Below are 20252 nucleotides of genomic sequence, written 5' to 3'. Positions count from 1 at the left end.
TACTCCAAGCATCTCGTTTTATCATTTCGAGGATATTGTCATTTATTATCTCTGCTATATATATTGAGAGTCCAAAGCCTTTTTCTTTTTTTGCATCTTTTATTTTTCTTCCACATTCCTTTTCTCTGCTTTGCCTTCTTGTGCTTGTTGGAGTTTTGGCTAGCTATCATTAGAGACCCCTATTTTTATTGTCATTATTATGGTAAACCTCTTTGTTTCTCCTTTCTTCCTTTCTTTTCCATATTCTAATGAGTATTGGCATTCCTGAGTTATCTCAAGGCACCATGGAAGACTCTTTTGACTTGATTACTCCTCCCTGAGAAGGACTAATGACTAAAGAGGAAACATCTCGGCCAATAATGGAAAGGCCAACGACTCTATCAGTGGCTATTGAGGTAGGAAATGATAGAGGTCAAGCTATGATAACCAATCCTACGGACCATCTAGATTTGGGCATGTGTCCCCTCGCTATAACTGCCAAGGAAGAAAAGTTGTCCAAGGAGCTTCCAAAGTTGGTATGTTGGCTAGTTGACTCATGAGAGATAAGATTCATGACATTTTGGGAGAGCACCACCTGATATTTTGGGAGAGCACCACTTGTCTGAGGGAGACTGTAAGCTCCTTCATGTGATGAGTCTAAGTCTGGAGGTTGTTACCACTAATAACCTTGTTCAAGAATGCCTTCAAGCTCTCCGTAACGGGTATGGTGAGTTGCAAACTGAGTGTAGCACTTTAGAGATTGTTGTGGAAGAGAGGGATGATCAAATTAAAAGATGAAAGTCTAACTTGGAACGTTATGATAGAAGGGTGGCTGAGCTAACTGATGAGCTAGAAACCATAAATGACAACCATCAAGTGAAGCTAGGATGAGCAAACACCCAAATATAGTAGCTGGAAACAAAAGTTAAGTTTTTAGATGAAAGGTTGGTCAACTGGTACATTACTTTACAAATGACCATTGTTTCAAAGCTCTTAAAGACTCAACTGGGTGTTGATTTTGACTGGATCAAGGAGATCGTTCCTGGTTAGGCTAATTTTTTTAAGGAGAGGGAAGAGGAGGAAGAAGGAGAGGGTGAAGGAGGGGGGGTGGGGGTAGGGGGTAGGCGTAGATGGTGGTAATATCCCTCCTCCCAATGGGGAAACAAGAGCTCCTCTGAAAGTTGAATTTATGTAATCCCTTTTTTATTTTGAATGAAATGAATAGTTTTTGCCTCTAAGTCTCTTTGATAATGTTTTGTGATTTATGAGCATGTTTGGATAGTAACAGTGCTACTTTGAAAATATAAATATCTGAGCGTCCAAGTAACCCAATAAATAAAATACTTAGAAATTTTTTTAAGCATCAACGTCCAAGTAACCCAATAAAAGCTTGGTATTTTTTCCTAAGAAGTAACGTCCAAGTAACCCAGTAAATAAAATACTTAGGGTTCAACTTAAGGACCAAAGTTCGAGTAACCCAGAAAATAAAATACCTGGGTTTTTCTAAGGAGCAACTTCTAAGTAATTTACTAAATAAAAGACCTAGTATTTAACTTAAGGACCAAAGTTTAAGTAATCCAACAAATAAAATACTTGGGGTTTTTCTAAGGAGCAATATCCAAGTAACGTAGTGAATAAAATACTTGGGGTTTTTCTAAGGAGCAATATCCGAGTAACGTAGTGAATAAAATACTTAGGATTTTTCTAACGAGCAACGTCCGAGTAATCTAATAAATAAAATACTTAGGATTTAACTTAACGACCTAAGTCCGAGTAACCTAGCAAATAAAATACTTGGGATTTAACTCAAAGAACCAACATCTAAGTATCCTAGTAAATAAATACTTATGATTTTTCAAAAGACAAAAGTCCGAGTGTTACTTGGAGTGCTTTGGCTCGACTTTTCTCATCAAGTCTTAGTTTGTCATTGATTGGCTTTATTTATCTGGATTCCATGCTTTGAATGGTTTTGTTTTATTTATTTCAGGCTTGTATTTTCTAACAAACAAATTTACTTGTATTTTAGATAACATGCTTTGTTGTTATTATGTTTAAATTTAACATTTGATCAAGATTTGTTAATTAATTAGGCATTAGATATTATGTTGATTGCTTGGGTCATGTGGTATGTTATATCATGTATCAATCAATTTTTTACTGTGAATAATGTAATTATGGCCTACTCTTGATTTATATCTTGGTAGATGTTGAAATTGTCTTTGATCTCTTTTGCTCAAATGTAATGTTTTTGCATTTCCTGAGGGAATGTATAGGGCGACTTTATGTTTTTCTTTATGAGAAAACTTAATATTTGACATATCTAAAGAAACATATTAGTAATATTCTTTGGTACAGAGTAATAGGAAATATTTGTGACTTTGGATTTGAATAATGTTGGTGCAACTTAGTTCTAGTCTTGTAACACACTTAAGAAGCTTCTAACTAAGCACATTTGTTTTTATTTTTTGGTGTAACAGGTGCATCAAGTTTGCAATAGAAATTGCTAGGGTTCAGGACCTTGGCATGTTAGGTCGTGGCAGTGGATAGGAAATTGGGACTTATGTTGAAAAGCTCATGACAAGTGAACTTTTTGGAAATGTGATAGATTTATGTCCTGTTGGAGCCCTTATCTCAAAACCTTTCGCATTTAAAGCTCGAAATTAGGAGTTGAAAGGGACAAGAGCATTGATGTTACTGATGCAGTTGGATCCAATATTCGGATTGATAGTAAAGGTCCAGAGGTCATGCGTAGGGGTGAGCACTTGTCACACCTTACCCTTCCATAAGGCATAATATGATCACATAGTATACATAATGAATTACCAAACGTCACCTACTGATAACCCATTAAATACACTACAAGGGATTTTATACAATTTCTTACTTCTTTTTAAAGTGGTGAGCACTTTTGGCGGGTTTTAAAACTTTTTAATCAAAGTTAAATCACACATTAGATCTGAAATAGCCACAAATTTTAAAAAAATTTCGGCAGAGTGCCGTCTGTATTATGTGAAAATAATTCTTCAAAAACCTATAAAAAAGCACTTCCTATATATTTGTTCCAATCCCCAACTCCAATAATAGCTCAACTCAAATCAATTTTCACAACACAAGTCAAACTCAAATTCAGCAATTCCAAAAATAAAGTGCAAAATAACTGAGTATTTCAAAAGCCGAAATAAGAGAATTGTAATACAACATTTTGACAGGCCAAAATAATTTACAACTTTATTTTACAACTGCTCAAGACCAAGTACAATATATACATACAGTTCACATACATGACAATAATATTTACAAGGAAGTGGTATACTCAATATACCCGGCAAAATCCCAAAGCGAAGTCACAAGCAGCTTACTCTGCTGCTTTATCCATCTGTCTACCAGCGACAGCAATGAAAAAGCTATCGCTGAGTAAAATTTACTTAGTGGTGCACAATAAAAATTTAAAATGTAGTATATAAAACATTTATTGATAATTCACAATTCAAATGATTCAAAATTTCATGTCACAATTTTCAAAGCTCATATAACACAAATTTGATCAAATAATTTAATAAACACAGTGTTACCAATCAATAACACAACTTAGGTCATGACACAAAATTTTCCAAACATACCGTGTTGTACACCACGACAAGGCATACTCACCCCACTAATCAAAATCAATGAGGGAGGTGACTAGCTAGATAATGAGCACTCATCTAAACTCATCTCAAACTGGCAAGTCAGAGAGGGAGGAATATAGTCATACTCACCTCATAAATGGTGGAGGAATATAGTGATATTGCCATGCCAAGTGTGAATCAAAAATAATTTCAAATCACAATATTTAAATATTTCTTACAAACCACAAATCACATTTTATCTCAAAATTTCCATTTACAAAGTAGGCAACACAATAATTTCCAAATAAAATTTCCAAAGCCAAAACAATCAAAAGTTATTCATAACTCATTTCTCTAAATAAATTTTCTAGTAAAAGCAGTGAATATAAAAAGTATTGTGCACAGACCTGATTTGAGTCGCCTCTAGGCCTTGACTCAATGTTCCTTATGCTTCTCAATATCCTTTTTAACAGAAACACACAATTTACAGTGTTTCAGTATCACATCTCATAATAATTCCAATATGTTACCAATATAGTACATTTTACAATTCTCACAAGTTGGCATTTATTGCCAATTTTATTTCTAAGGCTTTATTGTATAGTAATGGTAAATTTCCAAATTTTATATGCTAGATTGATCTAGCTAATTGTCTTGTTTTCCTTGGTTTTCAGGTTCTAGTCAAAAGAGCAAATTTGTAGGTCTATGTCTTATTGAATTTTTGCCACTGATTTCAAGTCATTCTGAGTTGTATAGACCAAGATATGGTCAATTTACTAAAGCTGGACATATTGCATTTTTTAATGTAAAGTTAGGTCAATTTTAGGTCAAATTCAATTCTGGCAGATTTGGAACCCTAACTTGAGCAAGCATTTCGACTTAGTTCTGGTCATTTCTGGGCTTCAATGTCTTCATAAGAGTTGTAGCTCTATGTCTAAACTTTCCAACGGTATAAATTTCAGGTCATTTGGACCCGTTTTGAGTGAGTTATGGCCAGTTGAATGGCTACTGTTCATATGGTCAAATTCTGGGTTTGCAAAGTTGCAATTCTGGATTAGGTCACATTTAAGATCATTTTTAGACTTAGGTTCCTCCATAAGATATGTTCCCCTATGTCTTAGGGACCCTCAGGTACAATTTCATAATTTTCCAAGCTTGGTCTAGTGAGTTATGGTCAATGAATTGACCTAGACTCTTAATCCTATAAAGGCAATAGTCAAACTTCAGGGCAGTATGTTTCATCCTCTTTCTAGGGTCTTTACACTTAGAATTTGGCAAAGGTGTCTGAATCAATTTTGTAGCCCTAAATATCATGTTTCTAGATCATATTGGCACATCTCAAATGGAATTTCCTAGTGGGAGCTATGGCCATATGAGCACACGGGTATCAATGGCATTCTGGGTTCAACTTAACATTTTCCAGATTTCAATTCCTAATTTTGGCTAATATTTTTCCTAGGATACAATGGGTTCTGGAGCTTGGTCAAAACATAAAAATTGTTATGCTTTATCTTATAAAACTTTTGGCACTAGTTTTACTCAAATTTCAGCTTTGGAGACTAAGTTATGGCATTTTTGCTAAAACTGGTCAAACATACCAATGGAACAATGCTTTGGTCAATTTCTGGATTGACAGTTTTGGTGACCCAACTTGTGCTAACAGTTTGACTTGGTTAAAGGCAAAACTGGGTCAAGTGGTCATCATGAAAAGTGTTCCTCTATGTCTAAGCTTTTCAATGGTTCAAATTCAGGTCATTCTGACCTTCCTAGGGCAAGTTATGGCCATATGAACACATACTGTTCATATGGTCAATTCTGAGCCTAATCCAGCAAGGTACCCGTATTCAAGCCAAAATTTGACCAACCTATGAACAAAATTTGGGTAGGGTTTCTCCTTGAAAAATGAAGGTTTGGATGTCCCAAAATACCTCTAATTGGCCTTATACCAATTGGGGTCACCATTTTCCACTTAGGGCTTAAAATGTATACTGCATCTAAACATAATTTTCATACCCCAACCAATGCACATACAACTTGTTATAATTTCACTTCCTCTACCTCATTCTGGATTTGTACCAAACCATAACCATTCATCACATCACATTATGGTCAATTTGGGCAAAATATACAAGTGCTCAATACACATATTACAACCCAAAGTGAACAAGTCAAAACCAACCTAATATATGTGAAATAACTAACTAATACATAAGAATTCAACTAGCAATTTTCACCATGTACTTCCACTAATGTATCAACACATTGAATTAATATTCACATTCTTGAAATTAACATTCTTCCATGGAATTTAAGGCTGTCGAAAATTGCAATTTGCCTAGGCCTTCACTACTTCATGCAAATCCCCAATTCACATGTTTAATCACATATATACATGATATTAATTCACTAACTCTTCAAATTAGTTTAATCATTCTTAATTCCCATGAAATTTATATAAGAATAACTCAATAACTTCCACTTCCATGGCTGCCCAAAATTGAATAGTTCAATAACTCATCAAATCCTTAAAATTTCTTTACCAAATTACTCATCTCCACCCTAATACAAACTCTACTTAAGAAAGGGGAGAAAATGGACACTTACCTCTTTTTGGAGCTTGTTAAATCTTCACCTATTCCTCTTCAAATTACCATCAATTTCTTCCTTGTGATGTGGGGATCAAAATTAGTGAAGTGAGCTTTGGGGTTTGAGTTGAAAATGGTGGAGGTTAGGAAGCTTTTACAATTTCGGGCATGGAGGATTTAAGGGAACTCAATTCGGCATGGAGAAGATGAAGGCTGAAGATGAAGTGCTTACTGGACATACACATGTCCCTTAGTGCTTTTATACCTCCACTTATCCTTAGTTTAATTAATTAAATAGTCAAGTTTTAATATTTCTACTTAGCACCTCTAATTTTTCCCTAATTACATTTTTATACATAATTTCATTTTTCATGTGATTTTTAAATTTTAATATTACTTATTTTTAATGGACATTTAGGTCAAAAGTCCACTCTAGGTGTCAAATGACCAAAATGCCCCTTTTCAGTTTGCATTTCAAATTTTTTAGTCGTACCGATTAAATCCTTGATCCACGATTTCTTAAATTTTCATTTTTATTTATAATGACTTACTAATTTTTCTTTGACATTTTCTAAGTCAATTATACCTCAATAGATGTTTATTTAAGTCTCAAAAATATTTCCCAGGGTTCTTCGCGACCCAAGGCTAGTCAACGGTCCTCGCCGTAACTTCCTGGTGCGGTCACCCATCACTACGGTTTCTGGCTCTTTTAACCTAATTACATTTCATTGCTCTTATTTTTCCTTTGTTTTTCTTACCACGCATTTCATCATTTTATGTCTCCTCACTAACATTTAAGTGTAATTCCAGGTATTCTAGCTGTCCGGACAGACACCAGTCACCGGAACAGTAGAACACACTACCGAATATAGGGGTGTTACAATTCTCCCCCCCTTAAAATAAATTTCATCTCGAAATTTTATGTGATTTTAGTCTCTAAACAACTGTGGGTGTTGCCTCCTCATATCCTCCTCTCGTTCCTAAGTAACTTCCTGGCCTGTATGATGGTCCATAACACCTTAACCAAATGTATGCATTTATTTCTCAGCTGCTTCACCTCATATACTAAGATCTTTATGAGTTTCCCCATCATACATTGAATTTAAATTCATTTCACCTTTTTAGAGGTAAGCAATTTTGTGTGCTAATGAATCCACTCTTTCTAGGACCTTCTGTGATCCTATGGAGTGAGAACTTAGTTTTTCTCCTTTCTATAGAATCGTATAATCTTCTTTCCTTTAAGTTTGTGTAAGACTTTTAACAATCTAATACAACGTTTAATTTGTTCGTATAACACTAATCTTCTCTTACTATCGTTCTGTCTAATATTTCAATTCATGTTTCTTTATTGAATGACCATTGTGGTCATATTAGAATTATTTATCTAGTCATGGGTCCTTTGACCATTCTAGTCAATAATCTTGCTAATTTTCGTGACATTTCTTTGTTACATCTGAACCAACTATTCAAATTTTTACTTCCGTAACTCTTTTATCTATCGATTTTCAATAATTTATCGTATTCTAGAAAATGTCTTTCGCTAGCAAACTCTTCCAAAACTAATTTCAAAAAGACTAGTCACTAACATATCAAAATTTATTTTTATACGAGGGACAGAAGGAAGGCAAACAATGTTGGCACTAACGTAAAAGTATGCAGACCCTGGGTCAAACAATACATATATATATCTTAGTTAAAAATTGAGAAAGTACCAGCAATAATGTCAGAAGTCTCAGCCTCTTTCCTCAGCCGTATAGTATATACTCTAGCTAAAGCATCACCTTGTTTTGGCTGATTCACAGTACTCTGACTTCCAGGTGTACTACCCCTACCTCTACCTCTGCCTCTACTAACTGATGGTGAACTCTTTGGGGTAGAAACTTGGACTGATCCCTCTGGTGTAGTAAATGATCCAGAACGGCATGGATTTATACAATCCTTAGCAAAATGACCAGTCCCTCCACAATTAAAACATGCTCCTATGGCTCTATAACATACCTCACGATGTGGTTTACCACAAGTTTCACAAAGTCGATCCGACAGCGCATTTCTGGGTCTTTGCTGAGTTTGCTAACTAGATCGAGGTGGTTTCTGTCCAAAAGATCTATCTCTGCCGATTCGCGTGAGCTAGATCCTCTAAAGTGCTTTCTCTTTCCTAACCCACTATCAGGAACTTGATCAGTAGTCTTTCCAATTTTCTCTTTTTCTTCTGTACCCTTTTTAACTGTTTCTTCATTCTCAATTCTTTCCAGTTCCAGAGCTTGCGATATTAGCTCTGAGAAATTTTGGTGTCTGAAGCCCACAACTTGCATTCTCAGATTAGGCCTTAACTCGGCCTCAAAACGTTTACATCTGTCTCTAGGAGTGGTAAGCAGGCTTCCTGCATAATGACTTAATCGAGAGAAGTTTCTCTCATATTCTGCCACTGTTCTGTTCCCTAGCTTCAGGCTTAAGAACTCCTATAGTTTCTGGTCCACATAGGCATCTGGGACATATTTTTATCTGAACTCTCTGAGAAAGTCATCCCATGTCAGCACTGGGGGTTCCACCAAACTGTGGGGAATGGTTTTTCACTAGTCATATGCATCCCCCTATAGAAGTGAGACTGAGTATTCAAACTTCAGGTCATCAGTGCAGTACAGTTTCCTAAAAACTCTTTCCATCCTTTCTAACCATTGTTCTGCCTCTAGCGGATACACTGTCCCTTTGAACTCAGTAGCCCGATACTCAATCAGCTTGTCATACTGTCTAGCTGAAGGCTGTGATTGTACTACTGGTGTCTGCAGTGGGGCTTGAGTGGGCATGTCACCAGCCATCTGTTAGAACATCGCAGCCACCTGCTGAGCAAATTGAGTAGGAAACTGCGGTATTGAGGGGTTTGGTACAGCTGATCCACTCACATTTTAAAGGGCTGGGGCTTCCCCTTGTACCTCAGCCTCTACTGATTGATTGACTAAACGATCCCCTTCTTCCATAGTCAATTAGAGGGTACTGTATCTCCTGAACCAATAACACAAGGAGATTGCCCTCCGTTAGCTCATATTTATAATGTAATGTACTGTATGTATCAAACCATGACATTAAGCAGTTGTACTATGAAGGAAAAATATTTAAATTATAGGTCAAAACAGAATTTAAAAACTTGCTCTGATACCACTAAAACATGTCACACCTTACCCTTCCATAAGGCATAACATGATCCCATAGTATACATAATGAATTATCAAACTTTGCCTACTGATAACCCATTAAATACACTACAAGGGATCTTATATAATTTCTTACTTCTTTTTAAAGTGGTGAGCACTTTTGACAGGTGTTAAAACTTTTTAATCAAAGTTAAATCACACATTAGGTCTGAAATAGTCACAAATTTTAAAAAAATTTTGGCAGAGTGCCGTCTGTATTTTATGAAAACAGTTCTTCAAAAACCTATAAAAAAGCACTTCCAATATAATTGTTTCAATCCCCAACTCCAATAATAGCTCAACTCAAATCAATTTTCACAACAAAAGTCAAACTCAAATTCAACAATTCCAAAAATAAAGTGCAAAATAACTGAGTATTTCAAAAGCCGAAATAAGAGAATTGTAATACAACATTTTGACAGGCCAAAATAATTTACAACTTTATTTTACAACTGCTCAAGACCAAGTACAATATATACATACAGTTCACATACATTACAATAATATTTACAAGGAAGTGGTATACTCAATATACCCGGCAAAATCCCAAAGCGAAGTCACAAGCAGCCTACTTTGCTGCTTTATCTATCTGTCTACCAGTGACAGCAATGAAAAAGCTATCGCTGAGTGAAATTTACTTAGTGGTGCACAATAAAAATTTAAAATGCTGTATATAAAACATTTATTGACAATTCACAATTCAAATGATTCAAAATTTCATGTCACAATTTTCAAAGCTCATATAACACAAATTTGATCAAACAATTTAATAAACACAGTGTTACCAATCAATAACACAACTTAGGTCATGACACAAAATTTTCCAAACATGCTGTGTTGTACACCACGACAAGGCATACTCACCCCACTAATCGAAATCAATGAGGGAGGTGGCTAGCTAGATAATGAGCACTCATCTATACTCACTTCAGACTGGCAAGTCAAAGAGGGAGGAATATAGTCATACTCACCCCATAAATGGAGGAGGAACATAGTGATATTGCCATGCCAAGTGTGAATAAAAAATAATTTCAAATCACAATATTTAAATACTTCATACAAACCACAAATTACATTTTATCTCAAAATTTCCATTTACAAAGTAGGCAACACAATAATTTCCAAATAAAATTCCCAAAGCCAAAACAATCAAAAGTTATTCACAACTCATTTCTCCAAATAAATTTTCTAGTAAAAGCAGTGAATATAAAAAGTATTGTGCACAGACCTGATTTGAGTAGCCTCTAGGCCTTGACTCAATGTTCCTTATGCTTCTCAATATCCTTTTTAACAGAAACACACAATTTTCAGTGTTTCAGTATCACATCTCATAATAATTCCAATATGTTGCCAATATAGTACATTTTAAAATTCTCACAAGTTGGCATTTATTGCCAATTTTATTTCTAAGGCTTTATTGTATAGTAATGGTAAATTTTCAAATTTTATATGCTAGATTGATCTAGCTAATTGTCTTGTTTTCCTTGGCTTTTAGGTTCTAGTCAAAAGAGCAAATTTGTAGGTTTATGTCTTATTGAATTTTTACCTCTGATTTCAAGTCATTCTGAGTTATATAGACCAAGATATGGTCAATTTACTAAAGCTGGACATATTGCATTTTTTAATGTAAAGTTAGGTCAAATTTAGGTCAAATTCAATTTTAGCAGATTTGGTACCCTAACTTGGGCAAGCATTTCGACTTAGTTCTGGTCATTTCTGGGCTTCAGTGTCTTCATAAGAGTTGTAGCTCTATGTCTAAACTTTTCAACGGTATAAATTTTAGGTTATTTGGACCTGTTTTGAGTGAGTTATGGCGAGTTGAATGGCTACTGTTCATATGGTCAAATTCTAGGTTTGCAAAGTTGCAATTCTGGATTAGGTCACATTTAAGATCATTTTTAGACTTAGGTTCCTTCATAAGATATGTTCCTTTATGTCTTAGGGACTCCTAGGTACAATTTCATAATTTTTCAAGCTTGGTATAGTGAGTTATGGTCAATGTATTGACCTTGACTCTTAATCCTATAAAGGCAATAGTTAAACTTCAGGACAGTATGTTTGACCCTCTTTTTAGGGTCTTTACACTTAGAATTTGGCAAAGGTGTCTGAATCAATGTTGTAGCCCTAAATATCATGTTTCTAGATCATATTGGCACATCTCAAATGGAATTTCCTAGTGGGAGCTATGGCCAAATGAGCACATGGGTATCAATGGCATTCTGGGTTCAACTTAACATTTTCCAGATTTCAATTCCTAATTTTGGCTAATATTTTCCCTAGGATGCAATGGGTTCTGGAGCTTGGTCAAAACATAAAAATTGTTATGCTTTATCTTATAAAACCTTTGGCACTAGTTTTACTCAAATTTCAGCTTTGGAGACTAAGTTATGGCATTTTTGCCAAAACTGGTCAAACATACCAATGGAACAATGCTTTGGTCAATTTCTGGATTGACAGTTTTGGTGACCCAACTTGTGCTAACAGTTTGACTTGGTAAAAGGCAAAACTGGGTCAAGTGGTCTTCATGAAAAGTGTTCCTCTATGTCTAAGCTTTTCAATGGTTCAAATTCAGGTCATTCTGACCTTCCTAGGGCAAGTTATGGCCATTTGAACACATACTGTTCATATGGTCAATTCTGAGCCTAATCCAGCAAGCTGCCTGTATTCAAGCCAAAATTTGACCAACCTATGAACAAAATTTGGGTAGGGTTTCTTCTTGAAAAATGAAAGTTTGGATGTCCCAAAATACCTCTAATTGGCCTTATACCAATTGAGGTCACCATTTTCCACTTAGGGCTTAAAATGTATACTGCATCTAAACACAATTTTCATACCCCAACCAATGCACATACAACTTGTTATAATTTCACTTCCTCTACCTCATTCTGGATTTGTACCAAACCATAACCATTCATCACATCACATTATGGTCAATTTGGGCAAAATATACAAGTGCTCAATACACATATTACAACCCCAAGTGAACAAGTCAAAACCAACCTAATATATGTGAAATAACTAACTAATACATAAGAATTCAACTAGCAATTTTCACCATGTACTTCCACTAATGTATCAACACATTGAATTAATATTCACATTCTTGAAATTAACATTCTTCCATGGAATTTAAGGCTGTCGAAAATTGCAATTTGCCAAGGCCTTCACTACTTTATGCAAATCCCCAATTCACACGTTTAATCACATATATACATGATATTAATTCACTAACTCTTCAAATTAGTTTAATCATTCTTAATTCCCATGAAATTTATATAAGAATAACTCAATAACTTCCACTTCCATGGCTGCCCAAAATTGAATAGTTCAATAACTCATCAAATCCTCAAAATTTCTTTACCAAATTACTCATCTCCACCCTAATACAAACTCTACTTAAGAAAGGGGAGAAAATGGACACTTACCTCTTTTTGGAGCTTGTTAAATCTTCACCTATTCCTCTTCAAATTACCATCAATTTCTTCCTTGTGATGTGGGGATCAAAATTAGTGAAGTGAGCTTTGGGGTTTGAGTTGAAAATGGTGGAGGTTAGGAAGCTTTTGCAATTTCGGCCATGGAGGATTTAAGGGAACTCAATTCAGCATGAAGAAGATGAAGGTTGAAGATGAAGTGCTTAGTGGACATACACATGTCCCTTAGTGCTTTTATACCTCCACTCATCCTTAGTTTAATTAATTAAATAGTCAAGTTTTAATATTTCCACTCAGCACCTCTAATTTTTCCCTAATTATATTTTTATACATAATTTCATTTTTCATGTGATTTTTAAAATTTAATATTACTTATTTTTAATGGAAATTTAGGTCAAAAGTTCACTCTAGGTGTCAAATGACCAAAATGCCCCTTTTCGGTTTGCATTTCAAATTTTTCAGTGCTACCGATTAAATTCTTGACCCGCCGATTTCTTAAATTTTCGTTTTTATTTATACTGACTTACAAATTTTTCTTTTACATTTTCTAAGTCAATTATATCTCAATAGATATTTATTTAAGTCTCAAAAATATTTCTCAGGGTTCTCCGCGGTCCAGGGCTAGTCAACGATCATCGCTGCAATTTCCCGGTGCGGTCACCCATTGCTACGGTTTCTGGCTCGTTTAACCTAATTGCATTTCATTGCTCTTTTTTTTTTTGTTTTTCTTACCATGTATTTCATCATTTTATGTCTCCTCACTAACATTTAAGTGTAGTTCCAGACATTCTAGCTGTTCGGACAGACACTGGTCACCGGAACAGTAGAATGCACTACCGAATATAGGGGTGTTACAGCACTATTCGGTTTAAACCAAAAAACCAAATTGAACCACCTTAATTCGGTTCGATTTTTTATATAATTCGGTTTGATTCGGTTTTATATTTTAAAAATTTCTGTTATTTTGGTTTGGTTCGGTTTTGGAGAAAAAAAATGGTTTGAACTGAACCGAACCGAATAGTATTTTTTATTTTTGATTTAATTTATTTTTATGGTGAATTTATGAATTATATATATATATAAATTGCTTAATTTTATTGATTAATGGTTATTAGGTCTAAACTAAGGTTAAAATCAAACCAAATAACTTGAAAATTAAGTCTAAATTAAAAAATAAGCAAAATTCTGAACCGATCAGTTTGAACCGAGCCGAAATAAAGCAGTTCGGTTCGATTCGATTTTTCATTTATTTCTGTTTGGTTCGGTTCCTAAAATATAGTAATTCGATTTTGGTAATATAATTCGGTTCGATTCGGTTCGGTTTGAATTGAATGCTCACCCCTAGTCATGCGCATCCTTCTGCGATTAAATGAGGTGTGTTTGAGTAAGTTTGCACTTCACATTATTTTTGTTATTTCTTAGATAGTTTTAGTCAAAGCATCCAATCACTGTCTTCTAAATGTAATTTGTCTCGTGCAATGAGAGGACTTAGTTTTTTGTCTAATGTTTTCTCTTCTATGGAGGAGAAGAAACTGGTTTGTCGTATGTTTGGATAAAAAATAAAATTTCAGTCTCTTATCAAATTCTTGTACGGTGATGTCACTCGTGAGCAGCATTATGCTATTGACAAAACTTTGTCGTGTTGATTAATTAAACTATTATGGGCTGGTTTAGTTAACTTGGATGTATCTGTCTTTTGGAGTTGTCAAGATATCCTCAGTTAAATTATTATGACACAACAGTATCCATTAATCCGTTATTTGTTTTGCCATTCAAAGAGTAAGAGAGGTGCTATTCAGTGGGAATTATCGTTTTTATGATTTACAGTTACATATGCTATTGAATGTTTTGTTTTTTGAGGCAGTGAAGCTTTTTAGGTGCATATATATATATATATATATATCCTGAATTGGAATGGATTAATAGGATGAAAGATAAAAATATTTAAATAATTTCAGATGTCTTTTTTATTTGTTTAAACATCTCTAATACAAGTTCATTTGTTCCTCCTGTTGGATTGGCCTACTTCTGGACATAAATGAAGAATGGATATCACATAAGACTAGGTTCTTTTACGATGGTTTGAAGAGGCAGAGGCCAAATGATCCTATGATTCATGGAGCTTATGGGCTTTTCAAGGCTGTGAGCTGGTGTGATGCCTTAGCTGTAGTTCCAGAGGTTATACATCAAATGAAACCATAGGAAATTGTTAGAGTAGCTGGTAAGCTGTTTGATGCTAAATTCATGATGGCGCTGAAAGTTTCTTAAAAAAATGGGTTCAAATAATGTGGGTTGGGGTGGGGGGGCGGCGCGGGGGCAGGGGGTGGGGTGAAGGAAATGGCTCAAGCCTAAATGCTAATTTACGATCCGGATATATAATGAATACCAACATTAGTAGGCTTGAGAATGCAATTGTTTTCCTTTTGATGGGTACTCCACTAATGTACTATCCAGTTTTATCCTTTACCAAACACTTGGATTTTAGTTGCCTTCTTTTTATATTTGTGGTTCTTTATCTCTTTGTTTTTAGCTCTCAATTGGGAATCTATATGTTGTTTGTATGAGGCTTGCTTTATAGTATATTTTGTTTGAGAATTTGAGGTGCAATAGTGGAATTGTACATAATTTTCTTACAATATATGGATACTTTTTAAGATGAGTATGGGTTACATGATCTCATCATTTCTAATGAATTGCCAGCCAAGGGTAGAAGCTGCAATGGTAGATGCCAGAATTCGCAAGACAATTCATGCAACCAATGCTAAGGTTGGTTATATTGGCCCTCCCACTGATTTCAATTAGGGATGGCAATGGATAGGGTATCCATGAAAATCACCCTACATGAACCTGAACCCGATTAATATTCTCAAAAACCGAACCCATCCCAAACCCAATTAAAATTTATTCCCAACTACCCAAACCTGTTCCAAATCCGATTGTTATTACCTGAAAAATACCCGAACCCGTTTAATTTTATATATTTAATTAATAATCTATATAAAAAAATTATTTTTATTAATAATTTATATTTAAAAAATTTAATAATTTCATAAAATATTTCAATTTTATTTTATATAAAATAAAATATATAAATATTTATAAATATTATTAAAAAAACATATATTTTATATTTAATTAAATATTTATATAAACAGCTTCAGGTAATGGATACCTAACATATAAAATCCGAACTCGTCACGGGTATTAGATTTCAAACCTGAACCTGTTCCAAATCCGATTATATACTACCCAAACCCGTCCTATTAGAGTTCAGTCAGATCGAGTACCCACAAAAACACGACCCGTTACCATTCCTAATTTCAATTATGATTGTGAGCATCTTGGTATTGGCCCTCAAACTCTAGTTGAAATAGTTGTGGGCCATCATTCCTTTTTCTCGACAATCTTGAATGCCAAAAACCAAGTAGTCATTGTTGGTGTTGGAATCTTGGAGAGGCCAGACAAGGATGCAATTTTTACTACTGTCGAGGCCTTTGTGAAAAAGGGGAACATTGTGAGACCTGACTGGAATGGGTTTAATGTTTTGCTTCTCAATGTTGCCCAAGCGGCTGCGTTTGACCTTGGACTTGTACTAAAATCCAGTAAAAGCATTGAGTCTACCAAGTTTGTGTATTTGATCGGTGCTGATGATGTGAACTTGGACAAGCCATCGAAGGATGCCATTGTGGTTTATCAGGGGCACCATGGCGATCATGGGGTGTATCATGCAATTGTCATTTTGCCAGAAGCAGCATTCACTGAAAAGAAGCGGACTTGCAAAAATACAAAATGATGCACACAATAGACTTTGCCAGCAGTTCCAATAGTTAGTGATGCTAGGGATGCTTGGTAGATAATTCGGGCTTTCTAAAGTTGTAAGGGTGCACTTGCCTTATGATACAATTGGGCGCATCCGATCCCGGATAAAAAATGCAGCACCAAACCTCTTGAGCATGGATAAGAGAGAGCCCACTACATTTGAGGCTTCATCGAAGCTAGAATGCACTCAGAATATCAGTTCTGCTCTATTTAAGGCTGCCATAGAGAATTTTTGCATGACTGATTCCATTACCAAGGCATCAAAGATAATGGCACAATGCAGTGCATTGCTATTAAAGAAATAAGTGTTGGTTTAATCTTACTAATAAAATTACAGATTGACTTCTCTTTAAATCTTCATTAAGGTACATAAGGGTGTGCGGTTTTGGTTCGGTTCGAGGTCTGCCTAGGAACTGAAATCAAACTGAATTTTAATAACGTTTCAATTCGATTCTTTATTATTTTAGTTTTGATTCACTACAATTCTCAATTCTTCGGTTTCTATTCAGTTCGGTACGATTCCAGTTCAATTCTTGAAATAATTTTATATAATTATTTCCTTAAAAAGTCATATTTGAATTAGCATTTAAGTTTTAGATTCGATTATTAATACATAATATATTATATGATATATCTTTTAGCTTTTTTTAGATTGTATAATATTTAACTATAAGGTGCACATGTAATTTAGAATTAAATATACTAAATAATATAATAGTATAAGCATATTAAAAATATACATTTTAACTATTTATTAGCTATATAATATTAAACTATAAGATACAAATATAATTATGAATTAATATGTATATAATATAATAGTAAATTTACAATTAAGAATTATAAGATAATTTAATGTATTTATACTTAAAATTATTAAGAAAATATCTGGTTTGGTTCTTAGTGAAGAACCAGAGCCAAACTAAAGTATTAAAATTACTTTGATTCGGTGTTGTTCTTCGATTCAGTTCAGGACCCCTGAGAACTGTGCACAACCCTAAAGATATGTGAGGCAACTTCCAAAACTTTGGGAGCACTATCCAATAAGTTGTTTTCGGTTTTGGTTGTTTCATTGTAACATTCCTGCAAGTGTAAAAGCATTTCTCCCATGTAAACATGTAAAACTTGAACTCCCTCAGCATGTTTTACTCAAGTTTTTGAAAATGCTAGACTTTGCAGCGGAAGGGACATGCTTCAGTTGAGCAAGGTCGTCGAAATAAGATATTTAGAGTTCTCGTATAAGTATTCGTGGATAAGTGGTATTTACGAAGGAGAAGAAGTGATATAAATCAAAGTTCCAATGTTTACTTGTAATTACAAATTAGGACAGTTGATTGGAAATTACAATTTCATCCTAGGGTGTAAATGAACTGAGCTTGAGCTGAATTTTGAATAGTTCAAACTTAAATTATCAAAAAATTTTCAAGCTCAAGCTGAATATCAATAAGCTCTAGTTTGCTTCGTTTAGAAAATGAACTCTAAAATAATTGATCTAGGTGGAGTTTTTATCAAATTGAGTCTCAAGTGGCTTGTGAGTGGCTTAATTCATTCACAGAGTTAGTTTTAATTTTAGAATTATAAGGTTCAAACTACGTGGTTTTGATAAGTTTTCATATAAAAGAATAACTTAATTTTAATAAAAATTAAATTTAAATTACAAATAATTATATTTAATAAAATATATTTTATATATTTAATTATATCATATTTTTAAATAATATATTATTTTTTATAACATTTACAAATAAAATAATAATATTTTTAGTATAATAAAATACAATACCTAATATAAATATTTTTACGAATGAATATGTTCACGAGTTTGCTTAAGAGCTGTCTCGCGAATTTGTAAATGAGCGGGCTTACGAGTTTTAATAAGCCTAATATTGCAAACCTAAACAAGCCTAAAAATTAAGCTTGAGTTCAACTTGGTTTAGTTTTTATCGAGCTGAATCTCAAGCAGCTCACAAATAGTTCAATTTGTTTGCAACTCTATTTTTAACTAGTTTTTAGCATATGATGACAAGAACATTTTATTTCAAGATTAATTTACTTTTCAAATTAAATATTATATTTTGTTTGATGCCAAAACAATAAAAAATAATAATGTAATGGATGTCAATTTTTTTTTGTTCAATAGAGACAGAATAAATTATGTAATAATTGATGAGCTATACAATAAAAAAATTTTTTTTCCTTGTTATAAAGATGAATAATTTTAAAATATGTATAGATGGAGAGATTTGGAGACTCAAACTTGGAATCTCACTACTCTTTATTGAAAGATCAAAAAAGGTACCCATGATTAGCTCTAATGGATGCTCATTAGTTATTGGTGAATTGACAGAATACATATTTATGAGTAATATAGTAACATTAATGTAGAATCTACTATTTTAAGCCAACCTTGTATGATAAGAGTAAATTATTATCCTTAAATTAATACTTATAAAACTATCATTTAATGCAAATCCTAATTATATTAGACCGATCTTCAAAAAATTGTAATAAAAGCAAATGCCGACTTTAATCCTCAATTCAAATAAGGATTTCAGAATCAATTGGTCTTATCCGACTATCCTGATAGTATTAGGATTTTAGAATCCTTAACCCAATCAATTTTGAACTAGGGACCGCCTCCTGCCTAATACTCTCCTATATATATATACACTCCACTGAAAAACGATCAGCAAATTTCTTCAACTGCCCAAGAAAAACAATGTCAACCTTTTTCTCTTCTTCTTTATTCGAAATTCCGCATCCAACCCGTTATAGATACCGTGTCTCCCTTAGTTCTCCGCAGGAAAATCAAGACAATGACCAATTTTCCAGATCGGCAATGATAACGCTGATTTTCCGCAGGTTCGATGTCTATCAGCGGTACGAGCGGTCGCTTAATGTCCTTCTACCCGAATTGCCTGTTCCCAGAGAGCAAAGATTTGTCCATGTACCCGCCTGTGATTATGGAGAATCGGAGGAAGGACCTGAATGTGAGATCATGACTGCCATGGGAATCCCACCAAACGTTGTCAATCTTGTTGGCACTGAGGTTAGGAGAGCTTGTAGTGGCACCGACGTATCGATTTTTGCCGACATATACATAGCACAGATCCATCAACTAGTTGCTTATGATGATGATGGGGATGATGATGATGATTATGATAGCAATCCGTTGATGGAAGACGTTGGAACAATCCCTGCTTCCAAAGCATCCATTGATGGGTTAACAAGGCGAAGGTTTCATCGGCGGTCTCATGACCCTGGAGTCACTTGTGTTGTTTGCTTGGAAGAACTTGAAGAGGACGATGACCTGATTGAGCTGCCATGCTCCCACCTTTATCATGAAGATTGCATCGTTAAGTGGCTTTTGTCCAGCCACCTTTGTCCGCTTTGCCGCCACCAGATGCCCACCGAGCAGCCCCGACTCTGTCCTTATTGAGGCACTTATGCCAACTGACCAGTGATCACCCACAAATTAACCTTTGTTCCTAGATATATATTAGGAAGCTAGGGACAAAAAAAGGTTTATTGGTTGGATCATGGAATTGAAATTGGAATTTGTGATTGCAATCCTAGTTGACTAAATATGCTTGACATGCTTCAATCACAATATTGCCTCCTGGACAACTATACATAAATTGT

The 20252-nt window shown here is 34.4% G+C and overlaps 1 protein-coding gene and 1 pseudogene across 1 annotated transcript; both read left to right on the top strand.

Annotated features, from left to right (window-relative positions):
- The first annotated feature begins 329 nt into the window (after window positions 1-329).
- Window positions 330-16915, top strand: LOC110659327 (NADH dehydrogenase [ubiquinone] iron-sulfur protein 1, mitochondrial-like; annotated as a pseudogene).
- A 2414-nt stretch (window positions 16916-19329) lies between these two features.
- LOC110659326 (uncharacterized) lies at window positions 19330-20049 on the top strand. The gene has a single exon (XM_058139019.1). It carries the CDS (start codon window positions 19330-19332, stop codon window positions 20047-20049), a length of 720 nt encoding a protein of 239 aa, XP_057995002.1.
- Window positions 20050-20252: the final 203 nt, after the last annotated feature.

The sequence above is a fragment of the Hevea brasiliensis genome, chromosome 17 (genome assembly GCF_030052815.1).
Source record: "Hevea brasiliensis isolate MT/VB/25A 57/8 chromosome 17, ASM3005281v1, whole genome shotgun sequence".
Classification (NCBI taxonomy): domain Eukaryota; kingdom Viridiplantae; phylum Streptophyta; class Magnoliopsida; order Malpighiales; family Euphorbiaceae; genus Hevea; species Hevea brasiliensis.
The sequence above is the reverse complement of the archived record's forward strand: the minus strand, read 5'-3'. Positions and strand labels throughout refer to the sequence as shown.

What these genes read in the sequence shown, in the direction of transcription:
- LOC110659326 (XM_058139019.1), top strand. Translation starts at nt 19,330, where the DNA reads ATGTCAACCTTTTTCTCTTCTTCTTTATTCGAAATTCCGCATCCAACC.